Source organism: Anser brachyrhynchus (assembly GCF_964034855.1).
Source record: "Anser brachyrhynchus genome assembly, chromosome: 8".
Taxonomy (NCBI): domain Eukaryota; kingdom Metazoa; phylum Chordata; class Aves; order Anseriformes; family Anatidae; genus Anser; species Anser brachyrhynchus.
This window is the reverse complement of record NC_137702.1, coordinates 5,536,670-5,562,975: the sequence shown is the minus strand read 5'-3', so window position 1 is coordinate 5,562,975 and position 26,306 is coordinate 5,536,670. Positions and strand designations below refer to the sequence as shown.

At 62.9% G+C, this 26,306-nt stretch overlaps 1 protein-coding gene across 4 annotated transcripts in view; it reads right to left on the bottom strand.

Annotated features, from left to right (window-relative positions):
- Positions 1-25,490, bottom strand: part of SSBP3 (single stranded DNA binding protein 3) — a 52,691-nt gene extending 27,201 nt beyond the window's left edge. For all 4 annotated transcript variants that reach the window (XM_080603227.1, XM_080603230.1, XM_080603228.1 and 1 more), the window contains exons 1-4: positions 25,181-25,490; positions 24,907-24,979; positions 24,666-24,727; positions 24,223-24,307 (exon numbers count right to left, since the gene is read on the bottom strand). In XM_080603227.1, coding sequence (XP_080459353.1) covers positions 24,223-24,307; positions 24,666-24,727; positions 24,907-24,979; positions 25,181-25,236 — 276 coding nt within the window. In that variant the 5' untranslated portion in view covers positions 25,237-25,490. The remainder of the gene's footprint in view (positions 1-24,222; positions 24,308-24,665; positions 24,728-24,906; positions 24,980-25,180) is intronic.
- Between the last annotated feature and the right edge of the window lie 816 nt (positions 25,491-26,306).

Here is a 26,306-nt window from a genome sequence, read left to right as displayed (position 1 = left end):
GCTGAAGGGGAAGAAATTGGGCGCCCGCCGTTCTCAGAGCGACCTGGTGGGGTTGGGGAAAACCCTCCCTCGTCCCCGTGTGCCTCCTGTCCTTGCTTCCAGCCTTCAAGACGCCGTGAGCGTCCCTGCGGGTGCTCGGGAAGCTGAGGACCCCCCCTTTTTACCGGCAGGGTTTGTTTATTGCAGTTATTTGTGGGTGCTGCCCCCAAAAATACAGTTTCCCAGGGCCGGTAATTGCTCGAGGCATTTGAAAATTAATAGAGCAGCTAGAGCGGGGGACAGGAGGAGTAAATCTGACGTAAGCCGCCGTGTAATTCAGCGCCGCGCGCGCTAACGGGTGGCTTTCTTCACACCCGGCGGAGCCAGGGGCTAATCGAGCTTGGAGGCCGGTCGGGCTCCCAGCCCCTGCTCGCAAGGGATTTGGCAGGAGGAGGAGGAGGGCGAACCCAAAGCGGCTCGTTTCCAGCGCACGTTAAGCTACGGGGGCACGTTCTGCAGGAGGGCACAAGGTGCACGGCCCCGGGACCGGGGGATTCAGCGTCCGGCTCCGCGAAGGGGAAGTCGGGACAACCTCAGCTGCGTGCCGAAAGCACGCCCGGGTACCGAGGACAAATAATCACATTTTTTCCTAGCTGCCGTTAGCCAAGGACAGCTTGTTTTCCCCTTCCCAGGGAGGGAAAAGAGCCATCTCCCGGGCTGCGGGACTTCGCCCGCGCCGGCCAAGCTCTCAGCCCAGCACGCCGACCACGGACAGAGCCCCGGGACAGGGTGCTGTCCCCCTCGCCAGGACAGGGTTCTGATAAAAGTGCCATTTTTAACCACCCCCTTCATCCCTGCGTGCTCACGGGGCAGTTTGGGGAGCCAAAACCCCGAGCCCTGGTTTCCTTACAGCCCGCAAAACGCGATTGTTTCGCTTCTGCGAGAAATTCTCCCCATTAAGGGCGGCGGCGAAGGCGATCCCGCGGTGATGCTCTGGGAGCTTTCTGAAGCAGGCTCTGGGGGTACCCCATAAAACCAGCGTGCAGCCCCCTGCCCCCAATAAACTACGACATGAGGCGGGGGAACTTAAAGTCTCGGGAGCACAGGAAGAAAATTCGCTGCGGGTGAGCCCGGCCACGGCGTGGGCTGGAGCGAGCAGAGATTTGATAAGGACGGGGGCTCTGGTGGCCAGGAGCTGCTGGAGGAGGAGGCTTGGGTTTTCCCTCTTGCCCTAATCCTCTGCCCGACAGCCGTAAAGAGGGGACTGGGACGCGTGGGCACCACGGCACCAGCGGTGCCGGACCACCGCGGGCACCGCGTTTGGGTCTCGAGCCCCCGGCCGGCCCCCAGAGCCCAGCATCCCGCGGCGCCGTCCTGGGAAAACTTCTGCCGGCCGCGGCGAGGAAGTGACATCAGGGACGAGGGGCTTTTGTGCGAGCAGCCCCCCGCCACGCCGCACAAAGCGGGGGGAGGTTTCTAAAGGCTCCCGTGGCAGGGAAGGGCCTCTCCATCTTCCCCCAGGCTCCGGCTTTTGTATCGCCCTCGCCGCCGCTGCGGCCGGATTCAGCGGCTCTGCTCTCGGGAGCCCGGCCTCCTTCGCCCGCGATCGCTGCAGATTTCACCTCCGGGCGAAAGCAGAGAGAAAAAAAAAGAGGAGGGGGAGGGAGGGAGGGAGGGATGGGGGGCGCAGCCCGCCTCGCGTGGTCGGGAAAAACAACAGAATGTGGTTGGGGGATAGCTACGCGGCGGCTTAACAAAAATCGCATCGCCGAGGAGATTTTGATGGCTCTGCCAGAAAGAAAAAAGTGTCTTCCCACTTGCAAACAAGAGTTAATTATAGAAGAGGAGAAAAAAAAAAAAAAAGGAAAAGAAGGAAGAGGAAAGCGTTAAAACCATCTGTGCCACGAGGAAGAGGCCGGGGCCGCGTGCGCAGGCAGCAGCAGCGCCGACAGCTGTGCCGTAGCCGCCGGGCTGCGCCGGCGCCGCGGGGACGGCAGGAGCGCCTCGGGTCCCTTCCCCGCACCCGCTGCCGCCTCCCGGGCCGTGTCCCGGCGTCCCGGGGGGTGTCCCGGCACGGCGCGGCGTGGCACGGGTCCCCACCGGGACTCTGGCACGGCGGCGTCCCCCCCCCGGCGTAACCGCTTCACAAATATTTACCTAGCTGGTTTTTAAACAGAACCGAAAAGCCGTAGGGTTTAAAGTCCACGGCCCGAACCGCTCCGGCCTCGCTCTCGCCTGGCGGGTGCGTTAACGCCGCCCGGGGCCCCGGCTTTTACAGAAATTCCTAGCAACTGGCTCAAACGCTGCTCGTGGTCTCCAAAGAAACGGGCTGAGCAGTTAAGACCCCATGCACTGCCTGTAGCCGCCGGATTTTGGAGGCGAGAGACCGTCCCCCAGCATCCCGGGCACCCAGCAGCCCTTGGTATCGCGCCCAGCAGAGGAAAACCCATCTGATTCTCTCCCCTTTGGGCGAACGATTCTGCTGGCGGAGGAGATGCAAGGTCCGTAAGGGCCAGAAAGACGGACGGGATGGCGAAGCCAAACGGGGCGGCGAAGCCGCGGTGGGACACGGGCAGGGGGAGCAGGGCGCGCGGCGCAGGAGGCTCCCACCCGGCCAGCGGCTGCGCTCCCGTGCCCTGCTGGGGCCACTGGGGCTGGATGAAGGCTGAGCACGCAACCGGGTCGTTTCAGAGGAGACCTCGTGCCGCTGAGCTCCTACATAGATCCACCGCAGAAAATAATTAGCCATAATTAAGGGCTTCTGGTTTATGGCTCAAACAATTGTTCAGCCGGCAGAGCCCTGTTGAAACGAAGTTCCGGACTTGCCAACAAATATTTCTTTGCCGTGAGACGGTTCGGTTTCACCTTCTGCTCCAAGCAGCCTGCTAGGAAGGGACCGGCGCTGCTGACCCCGCCAGGAAGCACCGGGGCTATCCCGGGCACGCGAGCCGGGCCGCGCCAGAGGTTCAGCCTGCCGGCGGCCAGAGGGACGAGAGGAGGAAAACGGGTGGGGAAAACCTGCCGGGAGCTGGAGAAGGCGGCGGCAGACGAAGCACCGCGGAGCACGAAGCCGCTGCGGGAAGGTCTGGAGCGAGGCGGGGACGCCGGCGACGGAGCCACGCACAGCAGCTCGCCGTCCTTTAATTGGCCAGGGACGGGAACGGCGAGGCAGGCAGCAGCACCGAAACCCGCAGCATCCTCAGAGCGAGTGGGGTTTGGGCTCACAGAGCAGAAGGAGCGGCTTCAGGAGCACCCAGCGCCGCGCGCGGCCCCCCGCGCCCGCCCCACCTGCAGCGCTCTCCCCGCGGAGAACATATGGCCCGTCGCACGCAATTAGGGACATAACGAGCAGAAATAATCAGCGAGTTTGGGTCCTCCTCCACCACGCGCCGCTCTTAAAAAGTCATCGCCCCTCAGCCTTCAGCGCCGAGCCCGGAACGCTGCGCTGGGACGAGCCCTTCAGCGCTGATCTATGGGAGCCCCGAAGCGCCAACCACCCTCTGTCCTCCCCAAAATTTATTCCCAAATCCGCATTTTCCCCATCACCAGGCCAGGGAGGCGAAACCGAGCTTCCCCAAAAGCCCACCCTGCGCTGCCCTGTAGGTTTTGCATCTTGAGAGGAGTGGGTAAAGCAGAGCTAAACCCCGAGATCAATATTCATACTGAGACAGCTCCTAATAGGCTGCCGTTGGTTAAGTAGCCTTGAGATTTTCGCCTCGAAACGCCACGCTGCAGCCACGGCCGTACACTGTCCAGACGCACTCAGAGGGTAATTTATAGAATTGCACTCTCTGGAGTAAAGAGCCACTGAGGGGAATATCAGGTTAGTAGGGTAGCACGGAGAAACCCGGCTTGGGTGAAAACCTGGAAGCCGCTCCGCGAAGCACGAACCACAAGTTTGGTTTGTTTTTTTTTTTTCCCCTTTTTCATTACGAGCAGCCCTCCGTTAACCCACGGCCCCGCGCGAGATGGCTTTGGTGCTGCCTCTCCTTTGGGAGAAGCCCGTTTTTAGGGACGGACGGGCCACGCGAAGCAACTCGGGGGGCCGGAGATGCCCTGGGCGAGGGCCGGCGGAGCCGCGGTGATTCAGCGCCTGGGAGCGAGCGCCTGCAACGCGCCGCCGGTAAATCTGCGCGGCGAGGAGGTTCCCCCAGCGCTGTTTTTAAGACGGATTTCCCTGAAACCAGGCCAAACGCGTCTCCCCGCTTCAGCCCAGCGCCGGAGAAGCCCGACACGGGGCGGGGAAACGCCAGGGACGGGGCGGCCATCGGCTCACGCGGAGCCACGGGGATGGCTGACGCCACCCTGCGAGGCTGGAGCAGGGCGTCGAGGCCGGGGGGAAGGAGGAGGAGGACGGTGAGCAAGCCGTGGAGAAAGGCCCCGAGGCTGCTCCGGAGCCGGGAGCGTCCTCCCGTGCGGGGAACCGGGAGCCCCAGTGGCTGGGGCTTGTTCCGAGCGTGATCTAGGAGCACTGGGGGAAGCATCCACGGCAAATGGCCGTACCACAAACCAGCTCCACTTTACGGCCCCGGTGTTTGAAGACGTAGCAGGAGCCTTTGTGCTGCGGACACAGCCGCCGCAGCTCAGTTAGCGATCGCTTACACCGAGATCCAGCACTCGAGATTTTTGCAGCGAGCGCTGACTTAAAGACCCATATCAAATACATTACGATACCGCCGCTTCCCGTTACCCACGCTGATGATTCAATTAATTTAAAAACAGCAGTGAAATTTAATTTCCCCGTTAACCCTGCCATCCTCAACAAGGGCGGGCAGGGAAGACAGCAGCAGCCTTCCCGGGTTCGGCTGGACCCGAGGGGTGGCAGGGAGAGGAGCGAGGGGAGGGAAGGAAATAGAGATGCGAGCTGGGGGAAAGGGGAGCACGAGGTCTTTCTAAGCCCTTTGTAGGAACGGTCAGCGGGAAATACGGGACGGAGACCAGGTGAAGGGCCGCAGAATAGCACTCAAAATGCACTTCGGTGGAAAGGACGCCCTCCCTCTCCTCCTCCTGCCCCCTTGTCTCGAGACAAGGCTGCCCGCCCCTCGCCTCGGAGCCATCAGTAGGGCTAAGGGTTAACGGGGCCGTCGGAAGGCGCGTGAACTCGACGAAGGAAGGCAAGCTGTTCTTTTCGAGGGGTGGGGGAAAAGGCCGCCCTCCAGACATCTGCGCGAACAGCTTCCTGAAAGCGAGCGCCTTCCGGATGGCCGCGCGCGTCCGCCCGCGCTCGGTCCTCGGCTCGCCCGCGGCTTTTCGGGGAGCCGGCCGCGGAGGGGCGGCCGGAGGGAGCGACGTGAGCCTTCCTCCCCGCCACGCAGCCGGAGAAGAACAGTCAGCCCATCCGGAGCCCTCCCATCTGCTTTTGTTTTCCGACGTGCGCTTCAGTCCCGGGCTCCGCTAAGCCCCTGAAGTCAGCGGGCATCTGTTCTCCTCCACCCATCGCAATCTGCCAGAGCCCGCCACTCTGACAGCCATCAATCACGCCGTAATGTGCTGACCACAAGACCCAGTGGGACATAATTTTCAAGTCAAATGCAGCAGTTAGCATAAAATAAAGCATTGCCCTGTTTTTATGATTCTGCAGCTGCAGCTAGGGACTCTGCGCGCAACAAAAGTGAGGGGGAAAAAAAGCACAGGAAAATGGCAATTCTACTCTTCTGAGTCATAACAATTATGACGTTGTGATAAGAAACGTTTTCTATGAATTTTTAAGTACCAGTAATCCTGTTTTGCAATTGTCCCCCGGGAACAAGGCGACAGATTGAATGGGGCTGACAGTTATTTCCAGCCTGACAAACACGGCTCCGACTCGCCGTCTCCTCCCTCGCCCTCCTCCCCGCGCAGGGCTCGGCGCGCGAACTTCCCGGCCCCGCCGATCGCTCCGGCTCCTTTCCAGCACGCGTGGCCCTGCTCCTGCTCCTGCTTCTCCGTCGGCCTTCCCCGATGGGATGCTCTCGGTGCCCTCTCGCACCCCTTGGGACGGCCCCAGAAGGGCAGAGCCGCCCCCCCGCGGGACCCAGACCCACTGCGTGCGCGGCCGCGAGGCAGCGCCGCCCTGAGCCGTGGGCACGGGGGGGAAGGCACCCGCTAAAACCCTCCAGCTCGAGCGAACGCGGCGCAACCCTTCGCAGGAAGAAGAGGAAGACCTCTCCGTTCGAGTATTTAAGGTCGGGAACGAAACCAGCACCTCCTTTGTAAAGCGGGCACCGGCGTGGGAATCAGTGCACGCCAGCGACTTTGTTTTGCAGAGAAGCGAATAAATAATGGATGGCGAAGGAAAGCTGCCACGGCGAGGCTGCCGGGGCGCCGGGCGGCCTTCCCCACGCCTTCGCTTCGCGGCCCCTGGAGCAGGCACCAGCTCCGGCTTGGGAAGCCGGGCTGCACGCAGCCACGGGAGCGTGCTGGGGGCCAGAGGAGTGCCCTCTACCAGGAGCCGTGCCGGATATCCCAGATCAACTCAACGTGAAGGGAAGTTCTCTCTGGTTAAGCATCTTTGAAGTGCAGAAGGAGCGGAGCCGTGCACCACGTGGTGCTCCCCGTCCCCTTCCCCGTCCCCATCCCCGCCGCCGCCCACGACACGTTGCACGGGTCGGGGTCTGAGCAGACGGGCACGGAGCGGGCTCTCAGGGGAAAGCCCGGCCAGCACCGTGCCGCCCGCCCTCTCCAGCAGCGATCTGTCACCAAGTCTCACTGATACGCTAAAAAAAAAAAAAAAAAAAGGAAAGGAAAGAAGGAAAGGCAAAGTTTCTGCTCAGACCCACTGCAGAGCAGGGCTGGCGCAGTCGGAAGGCAGCGCCGTCACCCCCTGCTCCGAGGGGACTCGGCCGGGGGCTGCGCTCCCCGCTCACCTCCAAGGGAAGCCTGGGCCTTTAAGCGTTATATAGCCAGCAGACATTAAAAACAGCCTGTCAATTTAGATGCAAATTTATTTTAGATGCGACAGAGGGCTTACAAAAGAAGGTGCACTATATGCTGTTTTCTTCTGCTAGCACCATTGTGATGTGGCTCCCAAGTGTATTAGAGCGTATTAGGATGGGTGACTGGGTAGCTCGCGGGATTGGTAATGGGATACGGGGACTTTCACCTCCAGGTCAGCCTCTGGTGCAAATCCAGCCCGGCTCAGCAGCGCCGGGAAGCCTTCACGGCCCCGCGGCTGCTCGGGCGGGCTGCTGTCAGAGAGGGGCAGGTACGGAAGCGCGCCCCGAGCTGTCACCACCGCCACCAAATCCTGCTTTTCCTCCGAGCAGCCCCGCACCCATCTCCCCGCCGCCTTTCGGTGAGCTCTTCCAGGCCGGCCATCCCCAGCACAGTGTCCTTTGTTTCCTGCTTTGTTCCCTTTGCCTCCCCCGGCGCGGCACCCGCCAGGCGCTGCCCACAGCAGCGCCGCCACCCAGCCACGCGCCCGGCGAACCGGCGGGGCCGGGAGCGAGCACGAACCCTCTCGCTTGCAGGGGCCTTGATGACGAGGAGGTACGAAGCGGAGCGCAGAAACTGCCCAGCCAGAGTTTTCCTCGGGTTTTATTAACCCCGCCGAAACATTCGCCGCGCCCTCCGCCTCTCGGCTCGCTTTTGGGACGCGGCCGCAGGACCCACGGGCGCCCCGAACCACGCGCCCCCGCTCTCGGGGCAGCTTCTCAGAAAACGCAACCGTTTCTGCAGAAAGTTTGGCTTTGGCTGCTCCGGCCAATGGCGGGCGCTTCTTTAATCAATTCAAATTGCGTTTTCGGGAGATAAAGTGTCGCACTCCCGGCTGCCAATAAACAGCGAGCTGGACGGCAGCAAAAAGAAAAAAAAACCCGTGCGCGCTGCAAAGTCACCGTGCGAGCTTGCAGGGTGATTATTTATAGCGTTTCCCTCTGCAAAAGCCAAAAATAATTGTTCCAGCCCAATTACCGAATTTCTGAGCGCCCCGCCCGGGGGTAGCCGCCGCGCCTCGGGCCGTCCCCCCCCCGCCCCGGGGCTGCCCTTTGGGACGGTGCCACCCGCCGGGACGGTGCCCGAAGCAGGCGGCGCGGGGCAGGGCGCTGAGCCAGCACCGGCACGGACGTGGGGGCTCGGCGAGGAGGATTTCTGGACGGAACCTCCCGGACGGGTCCACGGGGTTGAGCGGGGGCTCAGAGCCTTCTCCAGCCCAGGGCACCTCCAGATCCTCTGGAAGAGGCGCCGGGAGCTCGCCTTGGGCTCGCAGCGCGTGTTCTCCGGCGGCTTCAGGCGTCCTCAGGTTTCCCAGTTCTCCTCAAGGGCCCTCTGGTTTTGTTTGGAAAGCGCTTCTTCCTTCTCCCTCCGCTCAACCCACCCACTCCTCTGCTGCCTTTTATATCGCCGGCGAAGCCGTGCGAAGGAAAGCGCCGGGGCGATGCTGCAGCCAGCTCAGGCAGCCGGCGCAGAGGTGAAGCATGCCCCGAGCACTGGGGAAGGGCTGTGGGTGCCCGCTCCGACTCCCCCGGCTCCGACCACCTTCCCCGGCATAAAATTAAAAAAAATTGTGCTGGAATGCCAGCAGTCTCACAGCGGAGCCGAGCCGAGGGGCGACTCAGGACTGCGCGCTGCAAAACCGCCGCGCGTGCAGTCAGAGCCGACCTCCCGGCTTGGGGTGGCCTCCCCAACACACAGATTTTGGGGATGTTTACAACGTCTTGGCCAAACCGATGGAGGATCCCCCAAAACCCAGCCCGAGCCTCCCCAGGAGGCTGCAGCCCCCCAGCAGCTGAGGACACCGACTGCCCTGGCGGCCCCGGGGGGCCCACGGGAGCTCGGCTACGCAGCAGGCTGCATGGGAACCCAGACACAGCCCCACAGCGAGCCCCCAAACAAGCACACTTCTCTTCGGAGACCGCCCGACATCTCTCCTCGCTGGGGAAGGAGTTTCCCTGCGGGGTGCAGAAGAGGGAGCCGGCCCCAAATGGGCGCACCCGAGGGCCGAGGAGCCTCGGGGGCTGCAGGAGCCGGTGCCGGGGGCACCGCCCGTACCCCGGCGCGCTGAAATCCCCAGCGAGGCGGCGCGGGCTCCCACCGTCCCTCGATCCAAGCGGAGCAGATGGCACGCGCAACACTTGCGGTTTCGCTTCCCAGCCGCCATCACAGAGCCGCTTCTCGCAAGGGCGGAGGCGGGGGGGGAGACGGCGTGGTGCTTTTTTTTTTTTTCTTTCCCTGGGAATTTTGATTTTTTTTCGTTTAAAAACGCATATAATCCCGTGGTTAAGGTGCCCTCAGCACGAAGGGCACGGCGCTCTGCGCAGCCCCCGTTTGCCAGCTGGCTGCCCATCTTCCATCCACCCGCTGGTGGCCCACAAGCGCGAGGCTGACCGCTGGCAACCCCCCGTCGGGAGGGACAAATCCCAGAAAGCCTCACAAAGCGGAGAGCGAGGCGAAAAGGGATGAAGCGATCAAAACAAGGGCTTTCTAGGGATTCTGCTCACTTGCCTGGATTTTCTCCTGTTTGATCGCTCATCCCCTGCTCGCCGAGGGGCACCTCGCAGGGAGGGCAGGGGTTTGGGAAGAGGCGTGCCCCAGGGGGAACGGTCCCGGGGTGGGGGGAGAGCCGTGTTTTGGCTCCGTGCTGCACCACGGATGAGATGAAAGCATGGGGCGAGACGGGGGCCGGAGCCACCCGGGTGCCGCTCTGCCCGCCGCGGGTGCCGCGGCTCGGCACCGTCCTGCCGGAGGCAGCTGAGCCCCCACCGAGCCACGCGATGATAGCGCGGGCAGGAAGCGCCTCGCCGGGGTCGCCGTTACAGGCTTTTGCTCTCCGAGCTGGAGGTGGAGCCGCAGGAGCTGCGCCCCGAGCCGAGGGGCGGGCGCCTCCAGGAGCAGCGTGCTCCCCGCTCCCCTCCTTCACGCGCCCACACCCTGCCTCCAGCGGCACCGAAGGAGCAGGGAGGAGCCCAGCCCTTCCCACCTCCACCCTACAACTTGCGGGGTGAGCTCAGCCCCGTGAGGGGGCCGCCTGGACCACGCTGCGGCATCCCCCCCCCCCCCCCCCCCGGCGCCCGCCTTCGACGCTGCGCAGGTCCTGAGCGCGCAGCACCCAGCGGGGATGCCGCTTCCCGGCCAGGTTCCTCCTTCCCAGCAGAAGCCGCCACCTCCAACCACGCTCCGAAGCCGTAAATCCGGGCATCGCGGGCACCGGATTGCTTTCGGCGCTCGCGCTCCGCGCAGAGCTCGGTTATGAGGAACAAAAACCCGTGCTGGGGTCACGTCTGGGGATGGATAAACGCCGCGAGCTGACAGACCAGCACCTCCATCCAAGCCCAGCCCGGCGCTCGTTCTGCTGGAGCCGCGGAGAAACAAAGGCAGCTCTCCCCCGTGTCCGCACGCAGCTGCCGGGGCGGCCGAGCAGCGGCAGCGGGGCACAAAAGGGGCTGGGGGGGAGCCAGGCGCCCACTCCGCGCACGGCAAGGAGGAGCTGGTGGAGCTCGCGCTCCCCCGGTGCGCGCACACGCCTACACGTGCCCGGCCTCGAGGGTTTGGCGAGGCCGAGAACGGGGCGAGGGAGTTTTCCGGTGTCCTTTCCTCGTTCCGACGGCAGCCGCAGCTTCGCGCGGGTGCTCGTGATGGCAAGGGGAACGGCGCAGGGAGAAGCCGACTCCGGGGAGGTTCCCATTAGAAAAAAATAAAAAAGCCAGGAGTGTGGAGTGGCCACAAAAACCCTGCCCCGGTCCGTGCTCCCCCAAAACCCGCCCTTCTTCCCCAAAACGTTTCCAAATCGCTGCTGGACGGGGCCATCTCACCTCACCACCTCTCCTATCACCTCCTCCCGCCCCCTCCTTGCGCCCCACTGGTTTTTTTTTGCTCCAGCCCCGGCTCCCGGTGGAAAAGGGGGAATAGACTGGGGCAGGACGAGGGAATTGGGGTTTCAGAGGGGGCTACGGGAACATTTGCAGCTGCAGGACGGGGGAGGCAAGGGGGACAGGCGTTACGCCGCCCCGCCGAGCGGGGCGAACCCTTTGTGCGGCAGGAAGCAGGGGGCAAGGCAGGGAGCCCAACTCGCCACCCCAAAGCCGCACAGCCACCACCTGCCCCGCTACAACCGCGGGGGAACCTTCCCCCAAAAAAACAGACCCAGAAGAGGAGGGCAGGGGCAGCTCGGGCCGGAGGGGGTGCGGGGGGACGCGGGGCCCCCGGGGCCGTGCCGAGGAATGCCCGCGGCGCCGGGCGCTGGGAGCCAAGCAGCTGGAGAGCCGCAGCCTCATGAAATAATGAAATGCCAAAGCGAGCCCTGCATCTTCCACAGTCTCTCAGGTCACCTACCAGATTAGGAGGCCTGTTGCTAAGGCAACCATATCTTGCAAGTGCTAGCTGAACTTCCCCATAATTTTTAACCCTTTCGGGAGCTAAAGGGAAAAAAAAAAAGGGGGGGGGAGAAGAAAAAAAAAAAAGATTAAAAAAAAAAACAAAAAAGGGTAATGCCGGCGGCACGACCCGGTGGGGCCCGTGGCGGGGGGCGGCTGAGGAAAACGAAGCGAGAGGCGAGGCGCCCAGGAAGGCTCCCTGCTCGCTGCACGCCGCCCTGGCTCCCTTCCAGGCGGCTAATAAAATTATTCAGCGTATGCACGCGCAGGCGAAACCCGGCAAACTTTCTATGTGCCTGGCAAGGCAATGAAAAAAAAAAAAAAAAAAAAAGTCGGGTTGCGCATATGAAACGGGGACAAACAAAGCAAAAAAAAAAAAAAAAGAGGGAAAAAAAAAAAGAAGTTTTACTACCCCCGGTGGCCCCGAAGGCGAGGGGAGGAAGGGGACAGATGGCCGGCGCTGCGCCCCGGGACCGGGTCCCCTCCCCGCCGAGCAGCCGGCGAGGTTTGGAGCAGCCCCCTCGCTGCCACCCCCCTGAGCGAGGGCAAAGCCGGGTGGTTTTGTCAGCCGGGGGGGGGGGTTTGGGAGCAGGTGAGGCTTTCCAGGAATTCATCCCGCTGCGGGGAAAAGGGACCTCGCGTGCGTTAGTGGTGTGAAGGGAGGGGGAACCGGCAAGCTGTGCGCCGGGGGTGTTTTCTTGCTCGGCGAGAGGAGCGAAGTTGAAGCACCCCGGAGAATTTCACGGCTTCCCAGCCTGCCTGGGTCCTGGTCCCAGGAGGGAGGATAAAAATCCACGGTGAATGCACGAAAACGGGGAGCCCCGAACGCTGCACCCATCTGGGAAAACGGGGGAGCCTGCGAACGACGATGAAAAAAAAGGAGCCAGGCAATGCCCAGGCAGCACGAGGAGAGGGGAAACAACAACAGGGAGGGGAGAAAAAGGCATGGAAACGAGGAGAAAATGTGGAGCAGCATAAATCAGGAGCGCGGGGGGGAGACATGCCTGGAGGAGAGGAGGGAAGCGGGGCCGGGGAGGCAGAGGAGCACGTGCTGCTGCCTTCTGGATGTAAGAAAGGGCAGGCAGACGCAGCCCGGCCGCCTCCAGGCCCCGGGTGCGCTCGCGGAGACGCGGGGATAAGGAGGGGAGCAGTGCCGGGGGCTTATCGGCGGGCCGCACGCCCGACCTGCCGCGGATACGGCCCCGGCACGACCCCGCGGGGAGCCGCCCCCCCAGCATCTGCTCTGCGCCCCGTTCCTGGGGCTGGAGTCTCCCTGTTCCTGGAGTCTCCTTCGGAAAGGCAAAGCCGCCGCTGGCACCAGGAGCAGAAGCTGCTCGACGGAAAAAATTAACCGTGCGATCGCCGGGAGCTGCTTCGCCGCCGGTTCCGCGTGGGTTTCCGGCTCTGCCCCGCTGCGGGCGTCAACGCTTTGACGGTCACCGGGCTTCGCGCCGCCCGCTGCAGCCACGTGCTGTAGCAGCACAGGGCCCTCTTTCCTTCGTCCCCCTTCCCACCCTCAGGTCAGGGCAGGCACAGCCAGCACGGAGATCCCCGCAGAACCTCCTCAAAACCGCGCGGCGCGAGGTCGGCGCTGGGAATCCGGGACCCCAGCCGCTGCCAGGGCCCCGTGCTCACAGCCCCAGGACAACGCACACTTCGCTTCTTCCCACCGGCCCCAGTAAATAAATAATAATAATAATAATAATAATAGGAGCTGCAAGGGTCCATGCAAAACCTGCTCTGCTGGTGGCCAGGCCGCCCTTGCGAAGGGCTCCCACGCACTGCAGGTGCTCCCCTCCTGCCCCGCACCTCGCCAACCGGCCCGCGGAGGAACGCGATTAGCTCTGCATATCAACCCCAAACATCTGTAACCGGCAAAATTTACAACCAGAAATAAAGAGGAGTGACCTTCCCCGTGTTGAAAGACATCTAGGTTCTTGTATTACAACGATGGGGACAGGCAAAATTCATTATCTCTAATAGCTGTCCTTATAACCAGATTAAACACAAAGGCATCAATTTCATATTCCTTGACCCGCCACCGTTCCCACCCTGAGCCGAGGGGAGCTCCCCTCCGCCGCGGCGCAGCCGGGCGACGCGCAGACAAAACCCATCAGTTCAAATTAAGTTCATGTTTATGCATGCAAAGGCCTCGATCCCTCCTCCCCGCGCGGAGGGAAGACAATGCCCGGGGTCGCCCGCACGCGCCCGGCCTGTGCCACAGCCCGGGCACGACCGACGAGGCCGGGGACACCAAGCTGGCACCTCGTACCCCGAGAAGGACCAGGAGGGACCAGAGGGCAGCACCAAGAAAATGCACCTGAAGCGTCCCCATCCCTCCCGGTGGCGCGAGCCTCTCCCGTCGGCTGGGCGAGGACCACGGGACGCGGACGCCGCGGCGCCCAGCTCGGTGTCAGCGCGGGGGGAGCGGACGTTGGCGCGCGGGATCCAGGAGGAAAACGCCCGTTTTCCGGCGCGCACACAGATCCCAGCCCCCCAGAAATAACGGGGGTTACATCCAACTGCGCCCACGTCGCCCAGCACGAGCTCCCTGTTGGGGTGACGTGCCCGGGCTTCTGTCCTGAGGACGCACGCAGCGCGCTCGCCTCTCCGGGCCCTCGCGACGCCAGTCAGCAGGCGGGGAGCGAAAACCTGTTATTTCCATCAGAGGATGCTGTCCGTGGGGACCTCCGGCTGCCAGCCGGGAGAAATAAGCCACTGGAGAAAACTTACTTTCAGCACAGCCTCCTAATGGCTTTCCTCACCCCTCCCCTCAGCCCCCAGCCGATGCGCGCGCCAGGGCAGCTCCTTCTGCAGGAGGCGAGCACCGGCGGGGCCAGCTGGCTTCGCTCCTCCTCAGCAACAAGTCGAGCTGCTGCGAGAGCTGGAGAACGCTTAAGGTTGGGGGGGGGAAGCTTCAAATGGACCAGGCGGACGGCGTACCATGTTGAAGCAACAGTGAAAGTTAAAATTAATTAGCTGGCACGATGACAAAGAACCCATTGTGCAGCACGGTGGAGCAATCCAAGTACAAAGGCTTTATATAAGTCATGTTGAAAACTCCTTGATGACTGCAGGTAAGGACAGACAAGCTGTCAGGACATGCCATGACACCCAGAAGGGCTCCGGGACAACCAAACAAATGTGTTTTTAACGAGGAAAAGAGCCCCATCTCGGACCTCCTTCTCCGAGAGGAGAACAGCAAAGGCCTGAAGCACCTGGGCATCGTCGGCACGGCCACGTCCAGGACAGAACAAAACAGCAATTGTTTTTTTTTTCATGGAGAATTGCCCTTGGACCAGGCTGAAGATGCCTTGGAGCAGCGTGGGCCATCAGTTTCCCAGGAGCTCCTGCTTCCAGCCCCAGCCGTCCCCACGCAAGCACGTGGCTGGTGACCAAGAGCCTGGCAGCACGCGTCCCCGGGCAAGCTGCGCTACGCCAGCCCCGGTTCAGCAGGGTCTTCCCAAATCAAACACGCCTTCCAGGCCGTGCCTTGAGCCTGCTGTGCCCGGAGGTGGAAGAAAGTCCCCTGCTGCGATAGCTGCGATGACCCCGGGACGCAGCCCTAGGCCGCTCCTTTGGGAAGGAGCTCGCACGCTCCCCGAGCCGCCGCTCTCCTCCCCCGGGCACGCAGGAGCCGCCGGCAACGGGGGCAAAACACGAGGGCGGCCGCAGAAAGCCAGAGCAACGCCGGTGCTGAGCAGCCCGGCAGCACCGGGAGGACTTGCCTCTGCCCTCCAGCCAGGGCAGGGCTGAGACATCCACGAACATCGCTGGGCAAAAGGAAAAATCCATGGAGAAGGACGGGCGTGATTCATACCCTGCCAGGGGGCCCAGGCCGTGCCCACGGCGAGCATGGCGCCCTGCTGCTGCCCGACCTGCCGGGCCCGGCGCAAGCAGGAGCCCACGAGGAAGCGCCCTGCCCCTTCTTCCCCCGCGCACGCAGCCTTTTATAGGCAAAAAAAAAACCACCACCAAAAAAATAACCACCGCCACCAACCTCCCCATTCTTGCCTAGCCCGAAGCAGAGCTGCAAAACCAGGCTCCTGCAGGCAGCTCACCCCAGGGTGTGCGGCGGCAGAGGGGTGCGGGATCAAACCGCAGCAAGCGCGGGGGATTTGCACTCTTTTTTTTTTTGGGGAACAAACATCAGCGTCACGCCGCGGCCGGAGGGCTCGTGCCTCCCTGCGGGGCACGTCTCCTGTGCTGGAGCTGCTGCAGTGCACCCTTCGCTTTGGAAGCTTCTTTGAATCCCCCCCAAAAAAATTAGCAATTAGGTGTGAGCTCAGCCTGGCGTGGTTGGTTGAGAACCGGGGGAGAAACGGACGGAAAAAAAATAATAATAATAAAACAAACCACCCAGCAGCTGCGAGAGGCGGCCAGGCCGGGCAGCAAGAGCTCATTTTCACTACAGAAAGCTGCTGCACCCTGGGAGGAGAGACGCTCGAGATCAAATGTTTAAGGGTTTATGCAGAAACATTAAAAAAAAAAAAATTAGAAAGAAAAATGTTAGCTTAAGACACAGCCAGAGGTCTTCCTTTGGACTTTATCTTGACACCGCAGGCTGCGGCGACAGGGCCTCACGCAGCGCCGTGGGGCGTTAGTCCCTGCGGCCGGGGGGCTCCGGGATGCCCCCAGACCCAAAAAAAGGGATGGGCACAGGGTAAACGTGCCCCCGCTGTGCCTAGGGGGCTCCTGCCCCTTCCTCCCCCCGCCCTGGGGCGCCTGTGGGGCTGTGACAAAGGACAGGGGCCGCAGGCAGACTGACAGACCCCTACTTGCAGCTGGGGCCGGGGGGGGACACAACAGTGGCACGGAGGGTCCCGACCGAGGGCCCCCCGGCCCCACGCACGGAGCCTCCTCGCTGTTACCCTGCCAACGGCACAGGAAAAAAAATAAAAAAAGTCAAAACACCCAAATTGCTGTTGTGACTGAGCCTGTCAGGGAGGCAGAGAGAGCGGAGAAGGGTGGGGGGGGGGGGGGGGGGGGGGGAACGGTAAAAGCGCCAGCGGGGGCCCCGGTGTCGCTCCCCCAGCTTGGGGACGGGGGCGCTTTGCCTGAGCCGGGGCCCCGCAGGTACCGGCGGGGACAGGCATTAATTTTACACGACACCGTGTCCCGCCACGGCCGTTTCCACGAGGCAGGGGTGGAGGCGGCTTGCGCCTCAGGCCGGGGCCTCGCCGCCAGGCCACCCCGCGCAGCTGGGCACTGCTGCCCCGGCGGCAGGCCCCACGTACGCACAGACACATAAATATATATATATCTGTGTGCGTTTATACACACACACACGCAATAGCTTAATTCTGACACCAGCAGCCCCTGTGCACACAGCAGGAGCGGGCATTTCTCCTCAGGAAAAAAATTAAATTGACCGTAACAGCATCCCTCAGAGCAGGCCAGCAGCACCCCGCTGCTGCCCGAGCCCCCCGACACCGCCCCGTGTCCCCTCCGTGCCCCCCAGGGACACGGGCACGGCCTCGCGGCACGCAGGGGAAGCAGCCGGGCGCCCACCCCGTGTTTTGGAAATCCCCCCCCCCCCCCCCCGGCTGTAAGCTTTGAACTCGGCTCCTGGCACCAACCCCTTCAGCAAACAGCCCCGGCACCGGCGCTTGCGGCCACGAGCAGGAGTTTCGAAAGGGAAAAAAAAAAAAAAAGGCAAAAAAAAAAAAAAAACAACAAAAAACCCAGCCCCAACCGAGCCCGCGGGGCGGTATTTGTTTACTCGCAGAAGAGCCGTTTTCTCTCTCCCCCCAGCAGCCCGGGGCTGCTCTGCAGAGGAAGGAGCCGTTTCCTCCTGGCACGGCCCCCCAGCGCCCTTTTGGGGCCCCCCCCCCACAACCCCAACTGGGGGCGAGGGGGCTGCCCCGGCCCCCCGAGGCGGTGCCCGCAGCGCCCAGCACCCGCCGGCAGCCCCGTCCCGCGAGGGGAGCCCGCCGGCACCGCCCCGGGAGATGCTCGGCGGTGGCTGCGCCAACCCTTCCCGTGGCCTGGAAACACGAAACCCAATTAGCACTGTCTCCCCGGGGCGTGCAGGATGGGATATTTATATATATATATTTTTTTATTATTTTTTTTTTCCAGCAGCCAGACTCCCCCCGGGCACCCCGTCTCCCACCGCCGGTGCGGTGCCTCCTCCCTGACAAGACCGCGCCACGTGCGTCAGCCCAGCCTCGGGCACGGCTTTTGCCACGCCGGTGGCACGGGGAAGGGCTCAGGGCAGGGCTGGGCACCCCAAAACCACCCCCACCCCAGGGACCTGTCCCCACAGAGGTGCCCGCACGACGCTCAGCAGCACCGGAGCGGGGAGAAGGCTGGGCTGGAGCGGGACGGGGCGCGCCGAAGCTGGCACCTCCTGCCCCTGCACAAGCGAGGGGTTTGTGCGACCGGCTGCCATTTGATTTGGTGAGGGCCGCCGGCAGAGCGGGGAGCAGGATTAAGGAGGAGAAAGAGCCCAAGCACGGCCCCAGCTCCCAGCAGCGGCGCGGCAGCTGTTTCCAATAGAGCCAGGGGCTGCTTTAAAAAGAGAAAATATGGAACAAAAGGTAGGAGAAAATCCAAGTTTCCAAGGTGAGGAAGGAAATGATCAGGGGAACAGGAAAGCCTCACTCGTACCCAATACGCGCCGAGCCGACCTCCCGCACCTCCCCACGGCAGCGACGGGGGGGCTCTGCCCCCTCCCCACGAGGAGCCGAGGTGCCTCGCGCACCCTCGCCCCCGCCGCCTTTGTTCCTGCGCGAGGACCCCAGGAAGGAAGCGAGGGGAAGGTTTACGAGCCCGCTGTTTACCCAGAGCCACAAATCTGCCGGGGGCCGGGCCCCCCCCCCTGCCGCGGGGAGGGCGGCACGGAGCCGGGGGCCGCGGCACGCGGGTCCCCTCGCACGTGGCTGCGGCTCCGGGGCAGACAATGGGAGCGCACGCAGCCACCACGCTGGCCCCCGCGCGGCCTTCCTCCTCTCCTCCTCCTCCTCCTCGTGGGCTTCGCCTCCACCGGAGCCAGCCTCTATCGCGGTGCCGGGTGGTTAAAAGCAAAACAAAAAAAAAAGAAGCACGCACACACACACACAAAAAGACTCTGTTGCATCTCCTCGCCACCCATCACTTTGCTCGAGGCTGGCTCTGGCGGAGACACGGAGCAGCACGAGCGCCGCAGCCCAGTCGTGGGGGCGCCCGTGCCCCCCCCAGGAGGCACCCGGAGCCTCCCCTCTCCAAACCCACCCAGCCTCCCCTCGCCAAGCAGAATCAAAACCCCCCACCGGCTTGGGCAGCTTCCTCTCTTCCCCATCCCGCCCCCACTTTTCGGTGGAAATCCCTGGTGGATTCAAGCCGGAGAAACTTTGCATCTTCACACCATTTGTTGACATAAAATACATTCCAGTGCCTTACTTTTACAGAGGCACTCCGAGTGGAGGGGGGGAAACGTCTGTTTCCATTTGAAACTGTCAAAATTAGCATTCAGTAATTAAAAATCACACCCTTTCTCTTAATAACCTAACCAGCATGATACAATCAGGTTGTGCCAACTCTTTAATCTAATTGACTAATTACAGATTTTAATTTAGTCAGTTACTGAACAACTGTTGACAATTTGTTTTCATTAGGGACAGAACAGGATAAATATTTAGGCTCCCCAGTCAAAGACTAAGACATAAGCTCCCTGCTCTGACCTCGAGTTTAGCACACTTGGCTTTTCCATCAATAGCAGCTCCAGGAAGACAGCGCTCCGAAACCGCGTGTTTCTGCCGCCCTGCGCCGCAAAAAGTGCAAAAGTAGAGGTTGCTCTGCACCAACCACTGATGCTGTTTAAAAAAGTAAAAAATAAATAGAAATCCAGCTTCGCACAGAGCTCCGGGAAAGGCAGGGTTGGCAGGGGTGCTCGCGTGCAGCGGGGGCAAACCCGTACCTGTCCCCGGAGAAGGAGGGGAGACTGAACCCAGCACGCTGCTGGGAGAGGGAATTTCTCTGTTTTTCCCTTTTTTTTTTTTGAAGCGATTTGGAGTTTTGCAGCTGTTCCTGGCAGCCTGCCACTCCTGGAGGAAACTCCTCTCTCCGGTTACCTGTGGGGATCCCTGTCCCTGCAGAGCGGGTCTGGATACGGCCCAGCTGTGCCGAGAGGGGCCGGAGCTGTGCAGTCGCTGCCCGGGGCTCCAGCGACGCCCGTGGGGGCTGGCAGGGCCCGCACAGAGCTGTGCCCGACCCACATCCCCGCACCGCGCCAGGCCTGGCCCCAAAGCACCAGCTCTCCCCTGAAACACCTTTTAAATCGGCTCCGAAGAGCACGCTGCGGATGTACCCGGGGACCACCGCCTCCACCCCGCTGGTCCCGCAGCCACGAAGCCTCAGGGGCTCGGAGCACCAGCCTTCGGCGGTCCTGGAGCTGCCAGAAAACCCGAGCTGGGGGAGGCGACGCCGCGCCAACCCCCCTGCACACATGTAGGGCATCGGCTCCCAGGAGGGCTCCCACGTGCTGTCCCGCCTGCCGAGGTGCCACGCTGCGCCGCCCGCGCGCACCCCTGGGAGCGCCCAGCTGTGCTAACGCCCAGCACCGGACAAAAAGTGCTGTGACGAAGGAGGGAGCTTCCCCACAGCCCGGGGACGGTGCCAGAGGCAGAGAGGGGCTGGCAAACGGCTTGAACAGGACCACCCTTTTGTGCGTGTTGCCTCCTGGGCACAGCTGGGAGGCATCTCCTCCAGCCAGGGGAAGCTTGGGGTTCAGAGCCGCTGCTGACGGCCCAGCATCCTTCCTGGTGGCCATCCCACCCCGGCTCCCTCTGTACCGGCTGTCACATCCCTCTGGCTTCAGCGACTTCCGAAACCTGCTTGCTGAGATCCGAATCCGACGGGAAAGGTTCCAGATGTTGGGGGAAAAAAGGAGGAGCGCCGGCTGTCCCCCAGCCAGGCGCTGACACCAAGCTCCCCATCATCTCTGGGACCGATCACAACCTCCCCGGCTGCAGCCACCCACTGCTGCGCCAGAGCATCCTTCCAGACAGGAAAAGTTCTATAGGAAGAACTGCATCGGTTTCCTGAGGTTAAAGAATAAAATAAATCAATGCCCCCCTCTAACAAGCACGCTGCATACGCCTAAAAGCAACCCGAAGCCGCTGGTCTGTAAATCTTTCGGGGCGAAGCCAACGTGGTTCCAAACGCTCGCGAGCGCGGGTTTTGCTGGGGGGGAGCTGGGGGGAGCAGAGGGGAGGAAGGATGGAGCAAAAGGGCTCTGGCAGCCGAGCACCATCCTGATCCTCCTCTCCTCCGAGCTCCCCTCCAAGTTGGCTGCGCAGGCAGAGCAATACCACAAAAAGTATGTAGCAACAGTCAACTAGATTTAAGTTCATTTTCTGTAGCTGGAGGCCAAAATCGACTGAAGTGGTTCTGGTGATCAAGTTTTCTGCAATTCCCCTTTCTGTGTATTAGCTCTTTGACAGAAATTCACTGCGGTATTTAAACTGGCAGTCATCACCGCTAACTCAAATTGTATTGGCTTTCACCATGTTGAAACGCTGAACTGCAACCATCAATCGGCCAATTCCGAGATAAGGCGGGGGCTGAAATCCCCCGTCAGGCCGGCACGGAGCGAGCGGGCACCGCGCTGCGCCCCCGGGGCGGTGGGGAGGCAGAGCTGGGCCGCATGTCCCCCCGAGCACCCCCCCCACCAGCTCCAGGGCTTGAGGACGGGAGCAGAAACCTGCCCAGTTGGGTAAGAACACGATAAAAAACACCCCTAAATCAATCGCTGCGGGTCAAGGGAAGCCCTTAAAGCAGGTCCAGCTGTAGGAGTCGGCTGGGGATCGGCGGGTGCACGCAGCTGTAGGGGCCCCCAGCATTTTAACTTCTGGGTGTTCTCCTCTGGCACAGGCGGTGGAAGAGGCTGACTGGTGAGAACCTACCAACACGACTCGGTAGCTGCGTCTGGGGACAAAACCGCCGGGTCCCTCCCGCCTGCACAGACCCAAATCCCAGCGGGACACAGCTCTCCCAGCAACCAGCGTGCCTGCGCGGCGCCCCGACGTCCCACCTTGGGAGGAAACAGGGAAAGCAGAGCTCCTCCGCCACAGCAGCCAAGGAGCGGCCCCAAAAGGGAGGGACAGCCTCGGTTTTGGCTTTTTTTTTTTTTCACCCCCCAAGAAAAAGAATTAAATATTAAAAACTGGAGGGGGAAATTAGTAATTTGTCCTGCTGCTCCTAACAGTTTCCGTATAGTTACGCTGGGAAATGAAATGGGAATCACACAGCATGCAAATCCCACGGTTAACACCCCGCTAACGAAGCGCGCCGCTCCCCGCACCTCTCCAAACCGGGGCTCCCCGTGCCCCCCAGCGCCGCACCCCGCCTCTCCCGGGGCTCTTTTTGGGGAGCCGGGGCCTCGGGGCACCCCCCTGCCTCGCACTCACGGGGGCACAGCAAACACGTCGCCTTTTGGGAAGCAAACACCGCACTCCACGCGCGCAAACCGGGCGACCGCTGCGCAGCCAGCTCTGCGCTTGGCCACGTTTCAACGCCATCTCCCCCGAATCTGGGGCAAGGCCTGTATCGGGATATTTTTAACCACAACCAACAGATGAAATTACTCACTGGTCCACCCAGCCTGGGGCTCGCAGGAGGCCCGGCATCGCTTTTGAGCTGTCGCGCGCCCGCCGGTGTGTTTTTGGGGTTGGCGGCTGCTGAGGTGCTCCCCCACCCCGCGCGGGATGCGCCCGGGTGCGCGGCTCAGCCCTGCGGTGCCGGCACCCTAAAAACAAGGCGCTATTCACACGCACCGTTTATCAGCTGGTTCCTGTCCTCGGTCAATATTTAAGTTTTAGCCGGGCAGGTCCCTGCCCTGCAAAGTACACTCGGAAAGCGCCGCGAGCATCCCCAGCCAGGCAGCCGGCAGCAAGCACCCGTTTTAGGGCCAAAACCGGGCCCACCAGAACAAAAAAACCGGTGCAGGGAAGCCAACAGAGGGCTGAAAATCTCCTTACGAGCCTTCGCAGGGAAACCCAAAAGGTAAAGCACTCAGGGCTGTTACAAAACCGCCTTACAGCGAGAATTAAAACCAATCAGGATTGTGCCTCTGCCCCGTAAGCTCACGGCAACGTGTATTAAAGAAGTTTATGCGAATCATCTAATGCACTCGTGCCTATTGTTAGAATTATTACCAAGCTAAAAAAGATTAATTTCTCTAAACACACTAAATCCTCGGATATTATTAGAAGGCTGCTGCGAACGTAGCGTTACCATGCCTTAGCCGCTGACGGCATCTTTACCTGCGGATCTCCTTACCTGAAGGCCTGTGTTCAGCCCCGTCCCGCCTCCCTGCCCGCCAGGCCCCGAAGCGGCAGGATTTGGCCCCAAACACGCGAGGGGCAAGCGGCAGGCGGCGCCCAGCAGAGGACTGAGCAGCAGAGCCGGGCACTGATGGATTTGCTGACAAACCCCGGGTTGTCAGCTCGCCCTCACCCCCGGTTCAGGAGTTCAAAATTTTAATCTGACCCAGTAAATAAAAACCAGCTACGCAGGAAGCGGCGCAGCCAGGGGCTGAGCGGTGGGGGATGGCCGCGGGACGGACGGACGGATGGACACCCAGCACAGACCCGGAGCGGCTCCCCCAGGGGACAACCAAGCCACCCGTCCCCACGTGGGCTCAGCCACGCCACCACATCCTGGGCGCCTCGAGGGGAAGGACGCGGGCTCGGTTCGGCTCAGGAGAAGGGACGCGCCGCTGGGCTCTGCTCCCCGTGCGGGAGGAGCCGCGTGGAGGTCCCCGCGCTGCTCCCAGCCAAACCTCGCACATCTCCCGGCGGCTCAACCCAGGCATGTCGAGGCAACGAGAGACCGGGGAAGGGAGGAAAAATGGTTTCCATACCATAGGCTCCCAGGAGCAGACAAAAACAGCTCCTGCTACACAATTTCAACTCGCTTGACTCCAGTCCAAGCCCACAGCCAGGTGACTAATCCTTTGATTCAAATTCCTCCCTGCTGCAGATCAGCGCTGCGGATCTGGGCGACTTCAGCAGGACGGGAGCGGGCAGCCCACCCTGCTCCCACCGCATCCAGCGCCAACAAGCCCCGCGCCCGCGGGACGAGGACGCTTTCGGGAGCGCAGCACCTCGGCCCCGAGCATCCCAGGCGAGGAGGAGCATCTGCTGGCTTCCACCAAGACCTCTGCAGAGGACAACCCGCGGTCTGCTGTCACCAAACACCCGAGGACCCGCACGCCCAGGGCAGTGGTTGGAACGGGGTCTCCAGAGCCACCGGGCTGGAGAGCAGCGAGCTGTGGCACCTCTAGGTTTGCTCCTGCGCGCACCAAGCAAGCGGACTCGTGGCAAAGCAGGTCCAGCAGCACCACAGCGGTGGCTCCTCAAAGCGTTCTGCTCCACGTTTTGCACAAGGACCAGAAGCCCACGGCACCAACAGGCGAAAAAACCACCGCCGACCGCAGAGGGAAGAGGGCAGGTCTGCACCATCACCAGCAGCTCGCGCCTACCTCCCCGCCGCCGCTTCTGGGGGAGGATCCCCAGCCAACCAAGGCAGCCCCAAGCCTCGCCAAAGGCGGCGAGGTTTTCGGAGGCTGAAGACGGGGGATGGCATTTTGGGGAATCCCCCCCCTCTCCCTCCCCGCCTCCCAGCTGCGCCCCAACGCCTGCCCACGCGCTGGGGCTCGCCAGCGAGATGTCCTCGGCACGCAACCCATCGCCATCGATCCTCCACGGCGGTCACAGCAAACGCTTTGTTGCCCATTGCCATGCCAAACTGCTTAATTCTACCAGTAGCCTGAACGCCTTTAAGTGCTTAAGATAAGTATCTGGGCTCATTTACATAATTGCAACATTATGAAATACTGTGCAGTCAAATCAGAACGCTGTTGGTTAAAAACACGCTTTTGCCAGTTGGTTACGTTCGCTCTCGGCGCGCTGAAGAAGCCCGAGCTCCCCAACTCTATAATTACCGCGAGGATTAGAAACTTGTTACTCACATAGTCATGAAAGGCTTTTGCTTCACTTGAATGTTCGCAAGTGTCTCGCCTTTCGGGAGCTGCACAGTAAAGGTCCCAAAACACGCTGCACGGCACAAAAAGCACGAGAAGCTCCGGTTACCGCCAACGCCTCCGCCAACTGCCCGGCGCACTCGGTGAGCATCTCCCACCCCAGTTGGGGGGACCGGGCACCCCAAAATCAAGACCTCATGTTTTTTGGGGCCCACCGAGCCTCGCGGGACCACACGTGGGTAACGCAGCGGGTGGGAACCAGCCGCAGGGGCGCTCCCCCAGCCCCACCACCCAAACCCAGCTCCCCGCGCCGTGCTCCCCACCCCACCGCCACCCCCCAGGGGCTACCCCCTCCCTGCTCCTCCCGAGTCAACCCCTCCCTCCCCCCCCAGACCACGGGGACCCCAGGCGGGCCGGAGGGGCGCACTTACCACCACCAGGAGTGCAGGAAGCCGGGGGGCTCGCCCAGCGTGATGTTCTTCTCCCACCGGATCTGCGGGGCGAGAGGCCGCGAGTGGGCGAGAGCCCGGCGGGCTGGGGACGGGAAGGGAAGAAGGGACCGGGGGGGGGGGGGGGAAGGGGGATACACACACGGGGACCCCCCCCCCGGGCCGCCGCCCGCACAAGATGGAGGCCGGGCGGCGGAGCACAAAGGGCGGCGGGGGGGCTCACCTCGGACAGGAAGGTCTGCGCCGACTTCTGGGCGCCGACGTGCAGCAGGTACTCGTAGACGTACAGGGCCAGCCTGCAAGAGCCCGGCGGCGGCAGCGTGGGCACGGGGCTGGCGGGGCGGGCGGGCGGCCGGGCACCACCACCACCGCCACCACCAGCAGCAGCAGCAGCCGCCGCCCCCGCCCCGCACAAAGCCGCGGCCGGAGCCGGGCAGCGCCCCCTGCTCCCCCCCCCCCCCCCTTCCTCCTCCTCCTCCTCCCGCAGCCCCGCTTACTTCTCCCGCGCCTGCCCGTCCGAGGGCACGGCCGAGCCCTTCCCCTTGGCGAACATGTTCGGCGCGGAGCTGCGGGGGCCGCCGCCGCCCTCCTCGCCTTCCTCCTCCTCTCCTCCTCCTCCTCCTTCTGCTGCTGCCGCTGCCGGTCCCGCTGCGCCCGCCCCGCTCCGCCGCTGGCCGCCCCCGGGCTGTCAGAGCGCCGGCCCCCGCCGCGCCCCCATGGCCCCGCCGCTGCCGCCCCGCTCCGCCGCCACCCGCTGCCGCCGCCGCCGCCGCCGCGCAGCCGAACGTGGCCGCACCGCGCGCCGCCCCCCCGCCGACTGACAGGCGCCGCGGCCAATCGCCGAGAGGAAGGGGCGGGGCGACGCGTGGCCACGCCCCCCGCTCGCGCCCCCCCTCCTGCGCGCGGCCTCCCGCGGAGGGGGGGAGCGAGGCGCCGCGCGGGTCCTAACGCCGCGCCGCTTCCTCCGCCGCGGTGGGCTCGCCTTCGAGGGGCGCTGGCCCTTTAAGGAGCAGGGCCGCCGCGCACCGCGCGCGCTGATTGGTCGGCGCCGAGGGTACAGAGGGAGGGGGGCCTTGAAACCGCCCGCCGGGCGCTGAGGGGAGGGAGAAGGGGGGGGGGGCGGGCGCTGCCTCAGGGCCGCGGCGCCCGGCTGGGAGCCCCCGGGGGGGCCGGAGGGGGGGGAGCCCCGGTGCCGGTAACGGCGCCGCCCGCCCGCTGGGGCCGGCCGGCGGCTGAGGGGCGCCGTGGGGGCAGCGAGGGGCGCCGAGGGGTCGGCTTCGTCCTCGCCCCGCTGCGAAACTTTGCCGGGTTTCGGCCGTTTGGTGACGGGGCGAGGCTCGCGCGGGCGGGCCCCGCTGCCTCTCTGGTTAAAAATAGAAAAATAAAATACAAATAAAACAAAACGGAGTGAAATAAAATGGAGAGCGCACGTTGTTTGGGGAGGGGGGTGCTAACCGCTGCCTGGGGGGGTCTGGGTGGTGTGTGGTTGTGCCCCCATACTCAAGGCTCCTGTCACAGCCGCGTCCCTGTCACAGCCGCGTCCCTGTCACACCTCGCCCCTGTCACACCTCGCCCCTGTCACACCTCGCCCCCTTCTGTGGGACCCCCTCTGTAAAACAGGGG